Genomic DNA, 21856 nt, shown 5'->3' with positions numbered 1-21856 from the left:
GACAGGTTCGAGGATAGGTTCCTCTACCATAGGGAGGACAGGTTCCTCTACCATAGGATTGACAGGTTCCTCTACAACATGAAGGACAGGATCCTTTACCACAGGGAGGATAGGTTCCCAATCCATTTGCTCCTGGACAGGGAAGACATTTTCAACATGTTCCTGAACAGGAAGATCAGGAATATATTCCTGTACAAATAGTGGGGTAGTCTCATTTAATAGGACTGGAGTTAGAGAGCCATCATCCTGAAAAACGAAATGAAAGGTTCTATGTCATCAGAAAATATTAATCTATGGATTAACTGAATTGGCGTAAACTGATTTGGAACTATTGCTCGTAATATTTACATGAGAAGCAATGAGTTAGTCAGCAATATTTCTGTTTACCTTGTCAAGAGAAGCAATTATGGCAGAGAGTCCGGAGATATTCTGTAAAATATCCTCATCACTGTCATCACTAGAAAACAAATCAATTCACATAATGTCAATGTAAATATGTAGTTAATGCCCTTAAACAAGAGCTGAGAACTATTTACAAAATACATGCATATTAATATAAGGCCATACAAACAAAGCAGAAGCTGAACAAAATATTCATTTTTTTTTTTATTTGCTTAAAAGACTAGCACATACCTGTCTTGCTGCACAGAAGCACTATTGCTGAAAGGACTTGACTGAAAGGAAAAATGATTGGAAACCTCAGAATCTAGAATAAATACAAAATGCATTTGAAAACAATTCCCATTTCAGCTAAATTGTGTGCAATAGTTTTTGCATATATATATAATGTCAACAGATAAATGTTAACTCACCTTCTACAAACGATTCTTCACTTTCTGAACTATATCTTGTCTCTACTCTAGTCCTTGTTCCTCTTCTTCCTCCTCTAATCCTTGCTCCTCTACTTGTACCTCCTCTGGTCATTGCTCCTCTTTCTACTCCTCTAGTCCCTACTCCTCTTTCTACTCCTCTGGTTCTTTCTCCTCTTTCTACTCCTCTAGTCCTTACTCCTCTTTCTACTCCTCAAGTCCTTGTTCCTCTTTCTAATCCTCTGTTCCTTGTTCCTCTTTCTAATCCTCTGGTCCTTGCTTCTCTTTCTACTCCTCTAGTCCTTACTCCCCTTTCTACTCCTCTAGTCCTTGTTCCTCTTTCTAATCCTCTGGTCCTTGTTCCTCTTTCTACTCTTCTGGTCCTTGCTCCTCTTTCTACTCCTCTAGTCCTTACCCCTCTTTCTATGCCTCTGGTCCTTGTTCCTCTTTCTACTCTTCTGGTCCTTGCTCCTCTTTCTACTCCTCTAGTCCTTACCCCTCTTTCTATGCCTCTGGTCCTTGTTCCTCTTTCTACTCCCCTAGTCCTTACTCCTCTTTCTACTCCTCTAGTCCTTACCCCTCTTTCTACTCCTCTAGTCCTTACCCCTCTTTCTACTCCTCTAGTCCTTACTCCTCTTTCTACTCCTCTAGTCCTTGTTCCTCTTTCTAATCCTCTGGTCCTTGTTCCTCTTTCTAATCCTCTAGTCCTTGTTCCTCTTTCTAATCCTCTGGTCCTTGCTCCTCTTTCTACTCCTCTGGTCCTTGCTCCTCTTTCTACTCCTCTAGTCCTTACTCCTCTTTCTACTCCGCTAGTCCTTGGTCCTCTTTCTATGCCTCTGGTCCTTGCTCCTCTTTCTACTCCTCTAGTCCTTACTCCTCTTTCTACTCCTCTAGTCCTTGTTCCTCTTTCTACTCCTCTGGTCCTTGTTCCTCTTTCTAATCCTCTGGTCCTTGCTCCTCTTTCTACTCCTCTAGTCCTTACTCCTCTTTCTACTCCGCTAGTCCTTGGTCCTCTTTCTATGCCTCTGGTCCTTGTTCTTCTTTCTAATCCTCTGGTCCTTGTTCCTCTTTCTACTCCTCTAGTCCTTGCTCCTCTTTCTTCTCCTCTAGTCCTTACCCCTCTTTCTATGCCAATGGTCCTTGTTCCTCTTTCTACTCCCCTAGTCCTTACTCCTCTTTCTACTCCTCTGGTCCTTGCTCCTCTTTCTACTCCTCTAGTCCTTACCCCTCTTTCTATGCCTCTGGTCCTTGTTCCTCTTTCTACTCCTCTAGTCCTTACTCCTCTTTCTACTCCTCTAGTCCTTACCCCTCTTTCTACTTCTCTGGTCCTTGTTCCTCTTTCTAATCCTCTGGTCTTTGCTCCTCTTTCTACTCCTCTAGTCCTTACTCCTCTTTCTACTCCTCTAGTCCTTGTTCCTCTTTCTAATCCTCTGGTCCTTGCTCCTCTTTCTACTCCTCTAGTCCTTACTCCTCTTTCTACTCCTCTAGTCCTTGTTCCTCTTTCTACTCCTCTGGTCCTTGTTCCTCTTTCTAATCCTCTGGTCCTTGCTCCTCTTTCTACTCCTCTAGTCCGTACTCCTCTTTCTACTCCTCTAGTCCTTGGTCCTCTTTCTATGCCTCTGGTCCTTGCTCCTCTTTCTACTCCCCTAGTCCTTACTCCTCTTTCTACTCCTCTGGTCCTTGCTCCTCTTTCTACCCCTTTAGTCCTTACCCCTCTTTCTATGCCTCTGGTCCTTGTTCCTCTTTCTACTCCCCTAGTCCTTACTCCTCTTTCTACTCCTCCAGTCCTTACTCCTCTTTCTACTCCTCTGGTCCATGCTCCTCTTTCTACTCCTCTAGTCCTTACCCCTCTTTCTATGCCTCTGGTCCTTGTTCCTTTTTCTACTCCTCTAGTCCTTACCCCTCTTTCTACTCCTCTAGTCCTTACCCCTCTTTCTACTCCTCTAGTCCTTACCCCTCTTTCTACTCCTCTAGTCCTTACCCCTCTTTCTATTCCTCTAGTCCTTACTCCTCTTTCTACTCCTCTAGTCCTTACTCCTCTTTCTACTCCTCTAGTCCTTACCCCTCTTTCTAATCCTCTGTTCCTTGCTCCTCTTTCTACTCCCCTAGTCCTTACTCCTCTTTCTACTCCTCTAGTCCTTACTCCTCTTTCTACTCCTCTGGTCCTTGCTCCTCTTTCTATGCCTCTGTTCCTTGCTCCTCTTTCTAATCCTCTAGTCCTTACCCCTCTTTCTATGCCTCTGTTCCTTGCTCCTCTTTCTACTCCCCTAGTCCTTACTCCTCTTTCTACTCCTCTAGTCCTTACTCCTCTTTCTAATCCTCTGGTCCTTGCTCCTCTTTCTACTCCCCTAGTCCTTACTCCTCTTTCTACTCCTCTAGTCCTTACTCCTCTTTCTACTCCTCTGGTCCTTGCTCCTCTTTCTATGCCTCTGTTCCTTGCTCCTCTTTCTACTCCCCTAGTCCTTATTCCTCTTTCTACTCCTCTAGTTCTTACTCCTCTTTCTACTCTTCTGGTCCTTGCTCCTCTTTCTACTCCTCTAGTCCTTACCCCTCTTTCTACTCCTCTGGTCCTTGCTCCTCTTTCTACTCCTCTAGTCCCTACTCCTCTTTCTACTCCTCTAGTCCTTACCCCTCTTTCTACTCCTCTGGTCCTTGCTCCTCTTTCTACTCCTCTAGTCCCTACTCCTCTTTCTACTCCTCTAGTCCTTACCCCTCTTTCTACTCCTCTGGTCCTTGCTCCTCTTTCTACTCCTCTGGTCCTTGCTCCTCTTTCTGCTCCTCTAGTCCTTACCCCTCTTTCTACTCCTCTGGTCCTTGCTCCTCTTTCTACTCCTCTAGTCCCTACTCCTCTTTCTACTCCTCTGGTTCTTTCTCCTCTTTCTACTCCTCTAGTCCTTACCCCTCTTTCTATGCCTCTGGTCCTTGTTCCTCTTTCTACTCCTCTAGTCCTTACTCCTCTTTCTATGCCTCTGGTCCTTGTTCCTCTTTCTACTCCTCTAGTCCTTACTCCTCTTTCTACTCCTCTAGTCCTTACTCCTCTTTCTACTCCGCTAGTCCTTGGTCCTCTTTCTATGCCTCTGGTCCTTGCTCCTCTTTCTACTCCCCTAGTCCTTATTCCTCTTTCTACTCCTCTAGTCCTTACTCCTCTTTCTACTCTTCTGGTCCTTGCTCCTCTTTCTACTCCTCTAGTCCTTACCCCTCTTTCTACTCCTCTGGTCCTTGCTCCTCTTTCTACTCCTCTAGTCCCTACTCCTCTTTCTACTCCTCTGGTTCTTTCTCCTCTTTCTACTCCTCTAGTCCTTACTCCTCTTTCTACTCCTCTAGTCCTTGTTCCTCTTTCTAATCCTCTGGTCCTTGTTCCTCTTTCTAATCCTCTGGTCCTTGCTCCTCTTTCTACTCCTCTAGTCCTTACTCCTCTTTCTACTCCGCTAGTCCTTGGTCCTCTTTCTATGCCTCTGGTCCTTGCTCCTCTTTCTACTCCTCTAGTCCTTATTCCTCTTTCTACTCCTCTAGTCCTTACTCCTCTTTCTACTCTTCTGGTCCTTGCCCCTCTTTCTACTCCTCTAGTCCTTACCCCTCTTTCTATGCCTCTGGTCCTTGTTCCTCTTTCTACTCCCCTAGTCCTTACTCCTCTTTCTACTCCTCTAGTCCTTACCCCTCTTTCTACTCCTCTAGTCCTTACCCCTCTTTCTACTCCTCTAGTCCTTACCCCTCTTTCTACTCCTCTAGTCCTTACCCCTCTTTCTACTCCTCTAGTCCTTACCCCTCTTTCTTATCCTCTGGTCCTTGCTCCTCTTTCTACTCCTCTAGTCCTTACTCCTCTTCCTCCATTCCTCATTTCTCTTCCACCTCTATTCTTTACTTGTAATTCTTGTGTAGTCCATGGATCAACAAGTTCAGAATTTTCACACTGAGAACTTGCATCTGATGTGTTATCTACACATATTTGACAAAAACAGGATAAGTTTCTTTTTAGGATAGAGTACTTTTCGTCTGTTGATTTACTTACAGTTTGCTTAGGTGCGAGTGATCATATCAATATTTAACATTGGTATACATATGAAAGGCACACACTTTTGGATAGACAAAAACGATTGGATATTATTATTATTCGTGCTTGAAGTTACCTAGAAGTTTAAGCACAGCATTTGTTCCTTTAGCTGTCTGTCTTATCCTTGAGAGGTATACTAGTTTAGAATTGCATACCATTCCTTTTATTACCCATAACATTTGATGTATGTAGAATTGAAGAATCTGTTATGGAATTCTTTTCTTCGAGAAAGATGATAGAATTTAGCAGAAAATTAAATATATTAGAAAGAGGATTTGTATGTAGAAGAACTGCTTTAACAGTTCCTTGACAGCCTATCACAATACTTCTATCAATTCTTCATCGTCTTTTTGATTATTAACGCTTAAAATTTCGGAACTGTAAACAGTTGTTCTAAATAATAACCAGATGATCCACTTTTGGAATAGTTTTCCCCTACTGAGCAAAAAATAAAAATCGTTTCATAAAAATAGATTCTTCCTTTTATGTTCATATAAAAAATAAATCTTATTGTGATTGAATGGAATCTTCGGTTTCAACCTGCACAGTCTTTTTCTAATACTTTAAAATTTCCTACTTAACTCTATCATCTTTTCGAAGAAAATATTGCCATAACAGATTCTTTAGTTCAACAGGCATCAAAAAGACTGGTATGTATTTCCAGACTAGTACACCTCAAAATCCAAGGATAAGACATTCAATCATTTTTTTCTGTCCAGAAATGTGTTCATTTTTTAGGTATACCAATGGGAAATATCAATGTGATCAAATGGAACCTTTGGGAAACTTTAAGGAATGTATTTTCATTTTTTGTACAGTAGGAGAAAACTATTTCACAAGTGGATCATCTGTATATTATAAAGCGTAACTGTCCACAGGTGCAACATTTATGGATTTTTAATAATCAAAAACGCGATGAAGAATCAAATGCTATACGTAATAAGACAGAAAAAGATTTAATGTTATTCTCACATGTACTAGAAGTTATCTGCAAGAGAAAGCACAACATTTGTTTCTATTGCTGTCTGTATTTTCCTAGCATATTGAAATGATGTAGTTTTGGAGTACATACCATCCCTCTTTTACATGTAACATTTGATGTGTGTAGAATTGAAGAAGCAATTTTTGCTACTTTCTTTTCTTAGAGAAGGATGATAGGGTTCAGCGGAAAATTGGAAATATTAGAAAAAGGCTGTGCAGGATCAAAACCTGATTCTGGAGTCCTTAACAATCTATGACAATACATTCTTCATTTCTTCATCGCATTTTTGAAAAAAAAAAAATCATGTCTTTAGCACCTGTAGACAGTTGCGCTAAATAATGACAGATGATCCACTTGTGGAATACTTTTCTCCTACTGTACAAAAATTGAAAATACATTACTTACAGTTTGCTTAGGTGCGAGTGATCATATCAATATTTAACATTGGTATACATATGAAAGGCACACACTTTTGGATAGACAAAAACGATTGGATATTATTATTATTCGTGCTTGAAGTTACCTAGAAGTTTAAGCACATTTGTTCCTTTAGCTGTCTGTCTTATCCTTGAGAGGTATACTAGTTTAGAAATGCATACCATTCCTCTTATTACCCATAACATTTGATGTATGTAGAATTGAAGAACTTGTTATGGATTTCTTTTCTTTGAGAAAGATGATAGAATTTAGCAGAAAATTTATCGTCTAATTGCAGTGAGGAAGTGTATTGAAATTTTGTGAAAAAAGCCTTCTTTCAAAGTATGGCAAATGTTTCCTACCTTCTATATCGATTACAATTACCTTTCTTTACAATCCACTGAAAAAATAATTTCCATCTCTTCTTAGCAGACGGCTAGTTCTTATGAATAGACCTCTTTTGTTACCATCTCACCTCATTCTGAACTATTAAAAATTTTTGATAAAATTTCTTTAAGCAAATTATATGTTTATTTTTTCGACGTTCAAGAAAACTTTTCCAAAAGTGGATCATAAGTTCTTATCTGACCTTAATGTGAAATATAAGCTTGATTATAATATAGCTTTTAGCCATCTTTCGAAGTTCAAGAAAACTATGACAATAGTGGATCATCTGTACGTTTTTTCTCTTACATTCAAACTTGCAAAAATCTTTGGATACTTCATAGTTAATACATGGTAATGAAATCACTGCCATGTGCATTTAATTTTATACATTATAAAAATGAAGGTAGGAATTCCAAAACTGGATCAGTTAAGTCCCTTAAAACTAGGTACTCAGCAACTATAAGATATGATACATGTAGTACATTCGTCTAATTGCAGACAGAGAGTGAATTGAAATTTTTGTGTAAAAAATCCTTCTGTAAAAGTATGGCAAATATTTGGTACATTCTATGTCGATTACAATCACTTATCTTTACAATCCACTAAAAATTATCTTCTATTTTTAATTAAGGAGACGGCTAGTTCTTGTGAAAAGACCCTTTCCGTTACCATACCACCTTATTCTGAACTATAAACAACATAATAACAAAGCTTTTAACAAATGATATATATAATTTTCGATGTTCAAGAAAATATTCCAAAAGTGGAACATCCTACACTCAAACTAGCAAAATATATGGATACTTTTTGGTTGATATCTGGTGATTAAATCAGTGGTTTGTGCATCTTATATTACACAATATAAAATGAATATAGGTATTCAAAAATTAATTCACTAAAATGTCCTAGAACTTTGAAGTCAGCAACAGCATGATATGATACATGTTGTACATTTTTCTAATTGCAGACGGGTAGTGCATTCATATTTCCATCAAGTCTTTAATCTATTGTTGATTCCATATCGATAAGAGTCATCTTTTTCAACATTTCATTGAAAGGTTATCTTCTATATCTAGCTGAAGGGGCGGCTGGTACTTGTAAAGAAAACTGCTTTGTTTCCATCTCAGCTCCTTCTGAACTATAAACAAGATTATAACACAGCTTTTATCAAATTTTATATATCTTTCCAAGTTCAAGAAAATTACTGCAAAAATGAATAATCTGTATGACTTTGCACTTACACTCAAACTAGCAAAATACATGTATATGCTTTATGTTGATACATGGTGATAAAATAAGTGGAATGTGTATCCAATGTTATACAATATCAAAATGAAGGTAGGTATTCCAAAACTGGACCAGTAAGTGCCTTAGAACATTGTTCTCAGCAACCTCAAGATATGATACATGAAGTACATTCTTCCAATTGTAGACAAGAAGTACATTGAAACTTCGTCCAAAATAATCCTTCGTCTAAGGTATCTTAAATCTATTGTAGATTCTAAATCGATAAGAATCACCTTTCGTAACGATCCACTTAAAAATTATATTTATTTCTTGCTTAGGAGACGGCAAGTTCCTGTGAAGAGACCTCTTCTGTTTCGATCTCACCTCATTCTAAACTATAAACAAGATTATGAAATAGCTTTTAGCAAATTTTATATATCTTTCGAAGTTCAAGAAAATCATTGCAAAAGTGAATCATCTGTATGGCTTTGCGTTCCCACTCAAACTAGCAAAATACATGTATACTTCATGATTGATACATGGTGGTAAAATAAATGGTATGTGCATTCAATGTTACACATTATCAAAATGAAGGTAGGTATTCCAAAACTGGACCAGTAAAGTGTCTAAGAACATTGTTCTCAGCAACTTCAAGATATGATACATGTAGTACATTCTTCCAATTGTAGACAAGAAATATATTGAAACTTCGTTCAAAAAAAATCTTCTTCGTCTAAAGTATCTTAAATCTAATGTAGATTCTATATCGATACAATCACCTTTCGTTACGATCCACTTAAAAATTATTTTTTTTTTTTTTTTTTTTTGCTTAGGAGAGGCAAGTTCCTGTGAAGAGACCAAACTTACAAAATACATGGATACTACATGGTTGATACGTGGTGATTAGTGGTATGTGCATCTTATATTACATAATATAAAATGAATATAGGTATTCAAGAATTGAATCCCTAAAATGTCCTAGAACTTTGAAATCAGCAACAGATATACTTGTTATACATTTTTCTAATTGCAGACGGGAAGTGCAATAATATTTCGTTCAAGTCTTTAATTTATTGTTGATTCTACATCGATTAGAGTCATCGTTTTTTCAACATTCCATTGAAAGATTAACTTCTGTTTCTAGCTGGCGGCTTGTACTTGTGAAGGGAACTTTTCTGTTACCACCTCACCTCATTCTGAAATATTAGCGTGATTCAAAAATAGCTTTTAGCAATTTTTTTGATATCTTTCGAAGTTGAAGAAAACTATTGCAAAAGTTAATCATCTGTATGACTTTGCTCTTACACTCAAACTACCAACATAAATGCATTCATTATAATTGATACATGGTAATGAAATAAGTGGTAAGTGCATCTAACATTATACATTATAAAATGATGGTAAGCGTGATTCAACCGGAGTGTGATGCAATCTTTTTTTTTTTTTGATATCTTTCAAAGTACAAGAAAACTATTGCAAAAGTGGATCATCTGTATGACTTTGCCGGAGAAAATCCACAGAATTTCTTCCCATGTTACAAGATCGAAAAGTCCCCCCCCCCCCGTAAAAAACATAGAACTTCTTAATTTAAAGCTTGCAATTTCACTTGTTAGCATTATCTATGCGAACGCAGTTTTGAAATCCAGATATTTGACTTAATTAGACCCAATCCAAAGGCGCAAGTAAATGTCTTGAAGTCTTAACATCCTAAGAAATCCCTTCCGATTTTTCTTTGAGCTGAACTCAATACAAGTGCTATTAACGCTAATCACCAATATTCCCCTAGGAGTGATTCGAGACAATTGATTGCAGAATCTTAGAGAGGTGGATTTTTTTAATAATAGTCATAAAATAGTTCTGAATCTAAGGAGAATCCATAGTGTGCAGGTCCCTCTCGGACACCACGAGTAACCCCATACCCTGCATATTTCAGGTTTCACACCGGTAATTGACCAATCAAAATGAACTTAGTCAATTGTATTTCCATACATATAAAATTAATTTTTCTTTCTTTTGAGATTTTTTTAATTTCTTCCAGCCTATTTTTACAATTATGGTACCTGTGCCTAGTAAATAAGGAAAGAGGTAGAACAATTAAAACAGTCACATAAAAATATTGAGGATTCTATTACTGATCTTAAATGCCGAAGTATGGAAAATAACTTGTTGTTCTATGGACTAACTGAGTATCAAAGGAACAGGAGAGAGAATTGTACGGCACTTATTAACGACTTTTGTGACACCGAATTGGAAACCCCCAATATCAGACAATATATAGAAAGAGCACATAGGATTGGACGATTAGATCGAGAAAACAGAAATCCAAGACCCATCGTGGTAAAGTTCTCTTCATTCAGAGAGAAGGAAAGGATAAGAAAAAAAGGCAACAAAGCTGTCATCGACTGGTTTCAGAATCCAGGAACAATATCCAAGAGAAATATATGAGCAGCGAAAGCAGTTGTACCCAATACTGAATGAAGCCAGGCTCCAGGGCAAAACATCAAAGCTCATTAAAAACAAACTTTTTATAGATGGAATAGAGATTGACCCATCGGACCCTCAGTATAATCAACAAGACGACGATGAAGGCTGGCAAACGATGGGACACAGATAGGACACACAGAAGAATGTATGTAGCTTAGAGCAAGAAAATCTAAAAATATTATGCTAAAACATAAATGGCGGTTTTTCCAGTAAATTTGAAGACAGAAGTTTTCAAAGTTTTATCTTCACTTATGACATTGTACTACTAACTGAATGCTGGCTAGAAAAAAAATACGACTAACAGGTAACAGACTACGAAATCTTTTATTTTCCAAGAATGAAATGTAAAGCCATACAAGGTGGTGGAACTGTTGTTATGATTCGCAAAGATCTAAAAAAGATTTGTTAGTGTTGTCAAAAATCAGTACGATTCGCTTATATGGTTAAAAATCAGCAAAACATTAAACAGCATGAAGAGTGATTTATATATCGGTTGTGTATATGTTCCACCAAATAACTCCTTTTTATATACAATATGATTGTGACCTCTTTATGGTATTGGAAACACAAATTATTTCATATATGTCCATTGGTAAAGTTATGCTTATAGGTGACTTTAATGCTAGAACAGGAGACAGGGATGATTTTATTGCAAATGATTTACTTAATAACGGCATTTTACAAGAAGCGACAGAAGTGTTATCATACGAAGTGGATTCTGTATTACCTCCCCGTATTAATCCTGACCGAGGAATTAATGATTATGGAATTAAGTTACTGACTCTTTGTAAGTCCAGTAGTTTAAGAATACTTAATGGACGACACAATAGAAATTTGAACAGAGATTTCACCTTTATGGGATCGAAGGGGCTAAGTGTCATTGATTATTGTATATCTACCCCAGATGTTTTTGATCCTATCGAAAAATTTATTGTTTCAAACTTTACGACGTTTTCTAACCATGCACCTTCACATGTACAGCTGAAAATTACCAGTTTTGATAAATGTGAAGAAAAAATGAATATACAAATACGCAAGGAACCCAGTCTAGAACAATTAGGTGGAAGCCAGATTATTTAGAAGAAGACAAAAATAGTCTTTTAACGCATTTAGATGTATTAGAGTTCTGTATAGAATGTCCAGAGAAAGAAAATCAAGAATCAATGGATAGATCTATTGATCTATTTACGTCAGAAATATCTAAAGCCATGGATCCCTTCTTTGAGATCAAAAACCACATTCCGACACGGTCTAGTAAAGAAAATTACTCATGCAGAACCCCGATTGATAAACCTTGGGTGACACCTGAATTGAAAAGAAAATATCTCATGTATATGACAGATCTTCGCATTTTCAATAAATATAAAGGAGCGGAAACTCATCGTAAATTGCTCGAATCAAAGAAAGAATACAAGACTATATCCGTAAAGCTTCAGAGAAACTACCAGCGTATTGAAGGAAACATGTTAGAATATTTACGTAAAAACAACGCAAAAGTTTTCTACAATCTGTGGTTAAACCCGAGCGATTCTATGAACACTTTAGAGAGCTTGCAACATCCGTTAGTGCCAATGTAAGTGATATACCGTGTGACGATACGACAGTTTTCGAAGAACTGGACTGTGAAATATCTAATAAAGAAATACTAGACGCACTTACATGTACTAAGTTAAAGAGAGAACAATGTCATGGAACTGACTTGATTATTAATGAATATTTCATTGAATTTAAAACTATTTCGCTGCCTATTATACGAGGGGCATTTGAAAAGTTCTGAGAACTATTTGATAAATTATTAACCATTTAGCGGAAATTATTGAGTTTGACATCATTGGAAAGATCAGAAAAATACACACATATTGTGACGTCACTTTGTAATTTTTATGACGTAATAACTCCGAAAACGACGTCAGAAGTCCATGTGTTTCGCATACTGACCATAAAAATGACGTAACAAGAGACAAAATTTCAGTGAATTAAATTTTTAAAGTAAACTTTTGCTCATTACTCGGATGCACGCTAACGGACACAAATGCCAGTTGAGAGAATGTTTACATAGACTACAGTCTATCATATGACGTTTTGATACTTCTGAGGGGGTTTAAGCGTGTGTCAAACATCACGTTTTTATCGAATCTCGCTCAAAATATTGCGTAAAAAAGACCTAGCTGTGAGAAAATAACGAAGTTGAAAATCAAAGGAGAATTGTGGACGGTGTTACAGAATTTACTGGCATTAATTCATCAGGTGTTTTAACCAATATTGTGGGAACGATTCAATCTCAAGAGAGGTTAAGTTAAGAGTACCCCATATTTTCTAGCAAAAACCAAAATGGCACCGGCGTAGTTGTAACCCCACCGTAACTTAATATATTCGAAAATTTTAACTCATGTAAAAGAAATAAGATTGTATATGGCAATGTAACTCAGATTCATTTTTTTTTTTTTTTTTTTTTTTTTTTTTTTTTGAGCCGAAAGTCAAGAGCAGTAGTGAGTTTTGTAGAGCCAAAGTTGAAATAATATGAAAAAAATACGCACAGAAACAGGTCCCGGGGAGGACTTTTGTACGTTTTATTCCTAAAAGGTAAGAGTCATGTTACTCATGATACATTTGTGGAAAACTGCATTGATACACTTCAGTTTTATACAGAACAGGTTTTGTTTAATACAATGGAGAGCTATATAATAGACCGAAAGTCCAGCTGTATTATGTAAATAAAAATCTTAAATGAATGCCTATGATAGCATAACCGTACATAAACAGTGCTTATAAACCAACCATGAAATGAAATTTGAAATTGCTGATAAAGAGTACCATTCTCTCAGTGTTGCTCTACCTCCATACAAATTTTACTTGAAATATCTTTTCAAAGAGGCCTTTGACAGCACTTTTCCGATCTTCTCATGTGGACAAAAAACGCGACCTCTCAGTATGCTAAACAATCGAGATTCTGACGTCATTTTCGGAGTTATTACGTCATAAAAACAAGAAAGTGACATCGAAATAAGTGCAAATTTTCCAGCTCTTTTCAATGGTATCAAACTTATAAACTTCCGTGAAACGGTTAATATTTTATCAAACAGTTCTCGGAACTTTTCAAATGCCCCTCGTACATAACTTATTTAATAGAATATTTCATTCTGGTATTTTTCCATATATGTGGACAAAATCAATTCTTGTGCCTGTATTTAAAAAAGGTGATGCAAATGATAGAAATAATTACAGAGGTATTAGTCTTTTCAGTTGTTTTTTCAAACTTTTTACTACTGTATTAAATCAAAGATTATTAAAATGGTCAAATAAGAACTCTGTTATTACAGATGTACAATTTGGATTTCAACCTAAACGTGGAACAGCTGAATCAATATTTTGTCTACATACATTGATGAATCAATCATTAAGAAAGAAAAATAGACTCTATTGTTGTTTTATAGACTACACAAAAGCATTTGATACTGTCGAACGTGCGCATTTATGGCACAAACTTAGTGTATATAGAATCAGGGAAAAATTACTTGGCATTATACGGTCGATGTATTCTAGTATGAAATGTTGTGTCCCTAAAATTTCCTATTTTCATTTCAGTTACCCTTTAAAAATATGATTGACTAATATGTTCTCCCTAGTTGTGACTAGTTTTATGAAGATTTTATCCATAGGTTTAAAAGAAAATTCACAAATAATGTGTTTTATTTTCATAAATAATTTTTAGTAAAAAATTAAAATGTCTATCCAGCCTTTCTTTACATATTTTATTAGACATTCATATTATGCATTTATTAACAGAAAATTTTAAAACATAAAGCATTTCATTTGCAAATAAAACATTTTTATTCTCATTTTCTCTTAAAAAATGCAAAAAAACTTATAAAATATTTAAGGGCTTATACCTTTCTTTCATTGCCGAAACCATAGTTTAAAATGGATGTCTTATAACATATTTAAGAGCTTATACCGTTCTTTCATTGCCGAAACCATAGTTCAAAATGGATGTCTTATAAAATATTTAAGAGATTATACCGTTCTTTCATTGCCAAAACCATAGTTTAAAATGGATGATCTATTAAATTAAATTCTGGTGTGGCATTCCTCCTTAAATGGACTTTGAGCTTGAATATTGTTCGTTATCTTCATATTTCACTCTAACTCAGTAAGATGTTAAAGGTATTTACTTTCAGTGTATTTTATGCTTATCAGATGTGTTGCACTTTCTTAAAAGCTAATAATTGACATTGTTGCTTATTTGTTTATTTTTATATTTTACTGTTTGCGTAATTAAACATAGTTTGTATGTTACGAATAAGGAAAAATACACACCTTCAGAATGCAAAAGAGCATATTTTAGATAAACTGACAATTGGAAAAAGCGACTTTCTCTAGAAAATGTTAAAAAAAAAAAAAAAAAAAAAAAAAAAAAAAAAAAAGTAAAAAAAAAGTAAAAAAAGGGCACATACTTTGGACCTTTTTTTAAAAGTACGGATGAAAAATAATTAAAGTAATTTCTTTTAAATATATGTATATTGAGGGGTGTTTGTTTGCTTACCTGTTGAAAATTATAAAGAAAATATTATTTAAATTGATTGAATCAAAACTGATTTAATCTATTGGATTTCGTGGACGTTACAAAGAATAATTTGTTTTGTAATCAAGAAACTGAGGTTGTTACATCGTAATTCTATCCGATGTATCCCTTACGTTTAAAAGAAGAAATAGTTGAAAAGCTCATGCATTGCGTATGCTACCCGATCATAAATTATTTAAACCAGGAAGCACGTGACTGCATTCAAATGAACCTCTTAAGGTACTTTTTAGCTAAAGCATCTGCATTGGTGCTAGGAACAGAAGTGCTTGGTCGTACAATTTGTCCAGAAGCTTCCATTTTCTCAGGTAAATTAACAATAATTTTGTATTTATTTATTTTGTATTTATTGTTAATTTGGCCTTGATAAATTATTTTATTCTCTTGAAGAAAATTCTAGAGTTGGTAGCTGAAAGACCTTGTGTATACTTTACAAAATATAGAGAAACCAGCAATCTATTTTCTGTGTCCTGTTACAACAACAATACAACAACAAAAAATCCAAAACAATAAATCGTTTAACGTCTTTTACCACTTTTAAGCTTCACCTCGAAAAGTGTATACCTGCATACTTCGCTTTATCATTATTATTTATTTATTTATTTTGTCTGCAAAAGTGTCAAACCACCCTTAACATTATTTTTTCTTTTATGTGTTGTCAAGCAGTAATCTTTCTTTTTCATAAAAATAAGCATATGTGATGAAATATGGAGATAACAAACAGTAATCAAGCTTATAGACCACCGAAGCCTTGAAAATTGACAAAACAAATTCGGACTTCTAAAAACATCAGGGGTGGGAACAGGTGAAGAAGTAAGTATCCCCTGTCGACCGGTCACACCCGCCGTTTGCACCTCGTCACGATCGGGAAAACGAAAAATTCCGTAGACAATTCAGTGTGCAAATAAAAGTCTAACAATTAGTTTGAAAACGTCAGTCAGCATTCAGAACTCTAGGTTCTAGGTGGAACACTCAGGGGATTTTTTACTGCAAGTAACCAACAACCCCTTCTGAAATCATTGGCACTTCATTTCTACCGATTCGTATGCTTCTGTTTGTTAAGTCTATGGTACAGTTATTCTCAGACAGGAAATCCAGTCCCAATACATGCACTATCTACAGACAGTTTTGCTACAGCTATAGTGTTCTTGTTCGATCTATCTCCGATGTGTAAATTTAAAATTACCTTCCAATAAACTTCAGTTGTTTCTCCATTTAAAGAGAGAATATCTCTAGTAAATTGTAGGAGTTCCTTTTCTCGCATTGGAATTTTGTTATACAGTTCCTTAGAAATCAGTGAAACAGTGGCACTTGTGTCAACCAAAAATTTTCTTGAATATCATTGAATAAGACATCAACATAGATACCTGGATCACTGATGCTGTTGTTTACACCAATATTGCTTCAACCTCTTGTTTCGCTTCCGAAAATTAATAGAAACAAACTGTTTGGAAGATTGTTGGTGCTCATTTGTCTTGGCGAAAAAGGTAAAGATAACGAACAGTGATCGATCTCAAAAAATCCACAAACAATACAAGTATATAAAGAGGGCATAAAACACGGACTCCTGGAAATTCTAGAGGTGGGATCAGATGCCTAGGAGGTGTACATGTAAGTATCCCCTGTTGACCGGTCACACGAGTTAGTAAGACACGATGTAGTTACGATATCGATAGATTACCTTTATAATAGTTTGCTACAATATTTCCTTATATTTGTGTGCATATTAAAATACTTTCTGTCTTACGAAGTTTTTTTACTGTCAATATCCACGATATCATATCGATATCGAATCATGATTGGTCAATGGATTATGGTTACCACTCTTAATATTGTGTTTTTAATATGTGAGTTACTTGAATACTCTTAATTACCTTATGAAATTTTTCTGTAGTGTCGATATCATCGATATCGACGATATCGATTCGGTATCGAATTATGTTTGTTCATCACTTGTTAAGTACCATCCTTACCATTGTGTATGTGTGTCTATGTTTAGATACTTTATATTTACGAACATTGTACTTGCAATCAATATCGTTGATATGGACGATATTGTATTGTTATTGAACCATTTTCGTGATCACTCTTATGGATGTATTTTTTATGCAATACTTGTGCGTATATACTTTCTGATTATGAAGTTTGCCCTCGTATCGTATCGATATCGAATCTTGAAAACATAATGTTTTACCAACTTTCACCCTAACCCAAAACCTTACTTTAACCCTAACCCCTGACAATAGCAATCCCTAACCCTTTGTTTGTTATCCCTTTTTATATAAATATTCATGCCAATAATGAATCAATATCTACATCGCTTGTGGCCTTGTATACATGTACTTATGTTATACCTCAACTTGAAACTAATTTGTACAAATCAGGATTGATATCGATACTATATCGTCATGGTATTGTCGATATTGACGACATAGACATAGCACTAAGTTTTATAAATGGTATCCAGTATTTCCTTTTTAATAGTACTGATCAGGATCGACATCGATAGGATATCGACATAATATCGTCGATATCGACATCGAATTCGTTCTTGGACCTGTAAGGGTCACACCCACCATGAGCCCTATGTATTGATTAGGTAGACGGAACTAACTAAAGTCAATTCAGTACAAAAACAAAGGCCTAACAATTGATATGAAACAAGTCAGCCAAAATACGACTCAATGATAAGTTATATTTTCTAACAAGGTCATTAAAACCACCATAAAATTTAGGAGATTTGGTCTTTTGAGCATATCCATCCTTGTTTCTTCTTGGGGCTTTACACTCTCTTTTGCAAATGACCCTTCCGTCGACAATTATGGCAGGTTGCTCTTTCTTTCCAATTATTTTGAGAAGAAGTGTCTGGGACTTTTTGGCTTTAGTAGCTCCTTTGTTGAGACTGATTTTATCTCTTGTCTCATATCATTAATCGCTTTTCCCATGTATTCAATGAGCTTCAAATATATCTTTTGTGTCTCATTGTTACCAATTGATCTGTAGAAACCCTTCTTTTCAATCTGCTTTTGCTCTGCCTTACAATAAGCTTCTAGCTCTATTGCATGTCTAATGGCTTGGTTCAAGTCTCTTGGTCTAGCCTGCTTTACACGGAGTCTCATATATGATTCGAAAAGAGCATCAAGGAATTGTTCCTTAGCTTGTATCTCCATGACATCAGTGGGTACCGTCGGATAGGCTAAGTGAGTAAATCTTTTTATATTTTGTTCTGGAATTGTTTCTGTTGCCTTCTTTTTACGCCCCCTCAACTGTGCTCGGTAGAGCTCTGTCTGATTCGAGGGTGCAAATCGCTCACTTAACGCTCCTACAAGCTCATCATAATAGTTAAGAGCATCACCAGACAAATTACCAAGCACTCCTTGTGCTTATCCTCTCAATGAAACAGCTAAGTATAGTTCTTTTTCAAGCTTGCTCCAATTTCCAAGCATTGCATAGGCATCGAAGTGAGATTTATAGTCCTGCCATGAGCTTGTTCCATCATACGCAGGAGGTTTTATATTTGGTCTACTTTCACCAAAAATGGGCTGTTTGGATCCTATTTGATCTGTTGTCTCAAATTTGCACTCTGCCCTTGAACTATACCCTGGCTCGTTTTATGCATTATTTTCTTTTTTACATGCCCTGTCAGCCGTTTCCGATAAGTATTACCTGGCTCATAACCCATTTTCTATCGATATTTGTGCTCATCTATTTCCTGCCGAATATGTGAATGGTCAGTTTCTCTCACTAAATATGGTCTCAAATTATACTTCTCATCAAAGGTTTTCTCAGCATTTACCCCTGACCTGACGCCATGCGTTCCAAGTTTTTTTTTTCTTTTTTCGTCTCATTTTCCTCCGGAATGTGCAAAGGAATTTGATGCTTATTAATTCCTGATTCTGAAAGTGTTTTCATCTCAAATCCGGGGTCTTTGGTCTTCTGATCATTCAGTTTGGGCGTAAAATGGTCCAGACGCGACCGCTTCAATGTTTTACTTTTAGGTTCAAATCTGGCTATCTGGAACTCAATGTCGACAATTATGATTCATCTCCACTTGTCATGATTTTTGTCTTTTGTCTCAGAGCTCTCCCAATCTTCTTTAACACTCTCAATCAACTCCGTCTCAAAATTTCTCAGATTGGCTCAATTGGACACTTTTCTCAATATTTCTCACTGCTGCTACCATTAAATGTGACGTGTAACCGCACGGATATTACAAAAATTATAAAAATAACGTATTTATAAAAATATTTCTCCTCAATTTAGACTGAGCTTCTTGCTCAAAAAGTGATTCGTGGGAAAGCTCAGATAACTTCTGAGTACCTAACGAAGAGAAATTATTTACTAAAACCTTTTGGACGGAGTAATAATATAGTCTCAATTTAGCTGAGTGTCTACTTATTATGGTCTCAGTATTGAATTTCTCTATCATTTGTCTCAATTATGTCTCAAATGCTGGCTTACTTATTTATAACTTAGTTTATTTTAATTATTAAAAGTTTAGCTCAAATTTCAGATAGGGAAGTGAAGACTCGTTCAGGCACGTCTAATCCGTGCCTCACCTTATTCTAAGTTTACTTCAGCATCTCATCTTCTCTACTCAATTGTTGTACTAACTGTGTGTTACTGCAGTTTTATACTTTCCTAATTAGCATACTTAATTCTCATTGGCTATTGACTTTATGTAATATTCTCTCTACTACAGAGTTCCTAATTTCTAACTAGAATTACCTCCGATCATCGCAATATCATTGAATCAACAACTTATTTGTCAGAGGCCTGACTCATTTAGAATCTGTACATAGAACGTACTAAATAGGTAGGATAACAGCTACACGTTTGTAAAAACTCAAAATTATAGTGAAGCGGATATCTTTCTACTTTTGAGATTTTCAAGGGACTGTGCAGTTCATTCCAGTACGATACTGTACAAGTGTGTTTTACTACGCCTTTATACAAGGTCTATAAATATTTTTCAGTTTAATTTGACTATAAAAATATTTCCACTGATTGATATATTCCGAAATATGTCCCTGTTTTGGACAGATCACGCTCGTTTCATTTTTATATTTAAATTTACAAGCTACGATAAAGCTTGACCTACGCCTCAAGTAGATTTGTTTGTTTGTTGTTGTTGTTTGTTGTCCCTCTCGAGAATTTTTCACTCATATAGAGACGCCACCACTTGCCGGTGGAGAGCTGCAAATTTTGTCCTAAACTAGTACTCGACACTTACGGCCATTGAGCAGTGAGGGATCTTTTTCGTGCCAGCACCTACTGCGATACGGGACCTCGGTTTATACGGTCTCATCCGAAGGACCGGTCTCCACTTCTCACAGTGGGATTCGAACCCGCCTCAAGTAGAGAGAAACTGCATGTCAAACAAGTAATCTCAGTTAGTGCGAGAACAAGCTGGCTTTCATTATACATTTGTTATAATGACAAGATAAGTTGCACATTAATTTATCTCTTCATTATTTATGACAAAGTATTTTACTGTGTGTGAAAGATTACATAAGTACTCAATCATTGAGATATACTGATATTGTTTTAATGTGGCGTCATAATTGTTTTCCCGAATTTTTCCATAGGCTGATTTAAGTATGGAAGTCCTCAACCTAGCTGTAAAGTATTATTTCTGGCACTTTGAGTTACTAAATTGACACTTTGATGTACTGTTGTTATCACTATTACTATGCAACAACAACTTTTATTTGACAAAAAGTTCAAAAAAGGTCATTATAATGGCAATGCTGACGTTAAATGGGATACTTGATAATCCTGTAACATAAACATATATTTAAGTAGCTTGTCTCTCTTTTAAATTAATCCTACTAAGAATATGCTCTTGAGTATAAATTCAGTTACAGATGATGATGTAAAATTATCACATAAAAAGGGAAAGTTTAAAGCGATTCCCTACAGTTATAAAGAGCAGCGTTACACCACATATTCATTTGACAATATGTTGTTGGAGTGTGAACACGAATTTGGAGATAAAAGTTCCTGACTTATTGACTGAGGAAGTGAAGATCGCGATTTTAGGAACCATGATCCTGTGTGTGATGAAAATATGAGGCAATCCGAAAACACCCATACTTCTTGTAGTTAATAAATAAAATATTGCTAGTTCGTACCATTAGAGAGAGATAGAGAGATTATCTGACTATTACTTGTATGTGTAATTGATGTTTTAACAAAAGTAAAAAGATTAACGATACTTAAAATAAACGAAGCGCCGCTTGAAAAACGAACTCTCTAAACAACACCTAGCTGGACGAATAGAAAATTAGGACTGCATACAGTATTACTGTATTACTGCTCTTTGGTAAGATAATTAAAGAAAACTTCAAAAATTAATAAAAGTAACTCATGATCACTTGCTTTAATGTAAATCGCAGAGACAGTAAATTAGACGCTCTTTGTTAAATATTGGCCTTTTAAAACTTCGTTATGGAAACATGGGAAATGCAACTTACACACGGCGTCATGTGACGAATACATGAATATATAATTTCTTCTTCTTCTTTTTTTTTTTTTTGGACTTTAAATAAAATGCGATGTATCTTTCGAAAAATCACCTATGGGTTGGTGACGAAAAAATGTTATCTTTATTCTTGAACAAGATTTGTTTATGTGTGCATTTAAAAATTGGCATGAAAGGTATATTGCTTACAATGACCATTAACATAAACTTAATGGCTTGCGCAGAGTAACACAATTACACTTTATATGCTTTTTTAAGCTATCCAAACACTATCCATTATCAATTATCTTAAGGCATAACAGCATTTTTTTTTCCAAATAGATACATTTATGCATATATATATGTACTACCTCATGGAAAAAAAAATTGACAAATCTTGCTGTTATCAATTAACAATAGTTATTCGCCAGAGGAAATCTGTGTGCGAGAGATACCC

At 35.6% G+C, this 21856-nt stretch overlaps 1 protein-coding gene across 1 annotated transcript; it reads right to left on the bottom strand.

Moving 5' to 3' along the window:
- Positions 1 to 1807: 1807 nt before the first annotated feature.
- On the bottom strand, positions 1808 to 18618 carry LOC133185678 (suprabasin-like). The gene is given in 6 exon segments (XM_061320984.1): positions 1808 to 1888; positions 2035 to 3662; positions 3763 to 3859; positions 4627 to 4745; positions 17926 to 18258; positions 18603 to 18618. Coding segments are annotated over 6 exon segments (2274 nt in total).
- Between the last annotated feature and the right edge of the window lie 3238 nt (positions 18619 to 21856).

The sequence above is a fragment of the Saccostrea echinata genome, unplaced genomic scaffold (genome assembly GCF_033153115.1).
Source record: "Saccostrea echinata isolate AGI-Se365-2 ecotype Australia unplaced genomic scaffold, CSIRO_AGI_Sech_v1 ptg000012l, whole genome shotgun sequence".
NCBI classification, from domain to species: domain Eukaryota; kingdom Metazoa; phylum Mollusca; class Bivalvia; order Ostreida; family Ostreidae; genus Saccostrea; species Saccostrea echinata.
Note: the sequence above shows the minus strand (reverse complement) of the source record. Positions and strands in the feature narration are given on the sequence as shown.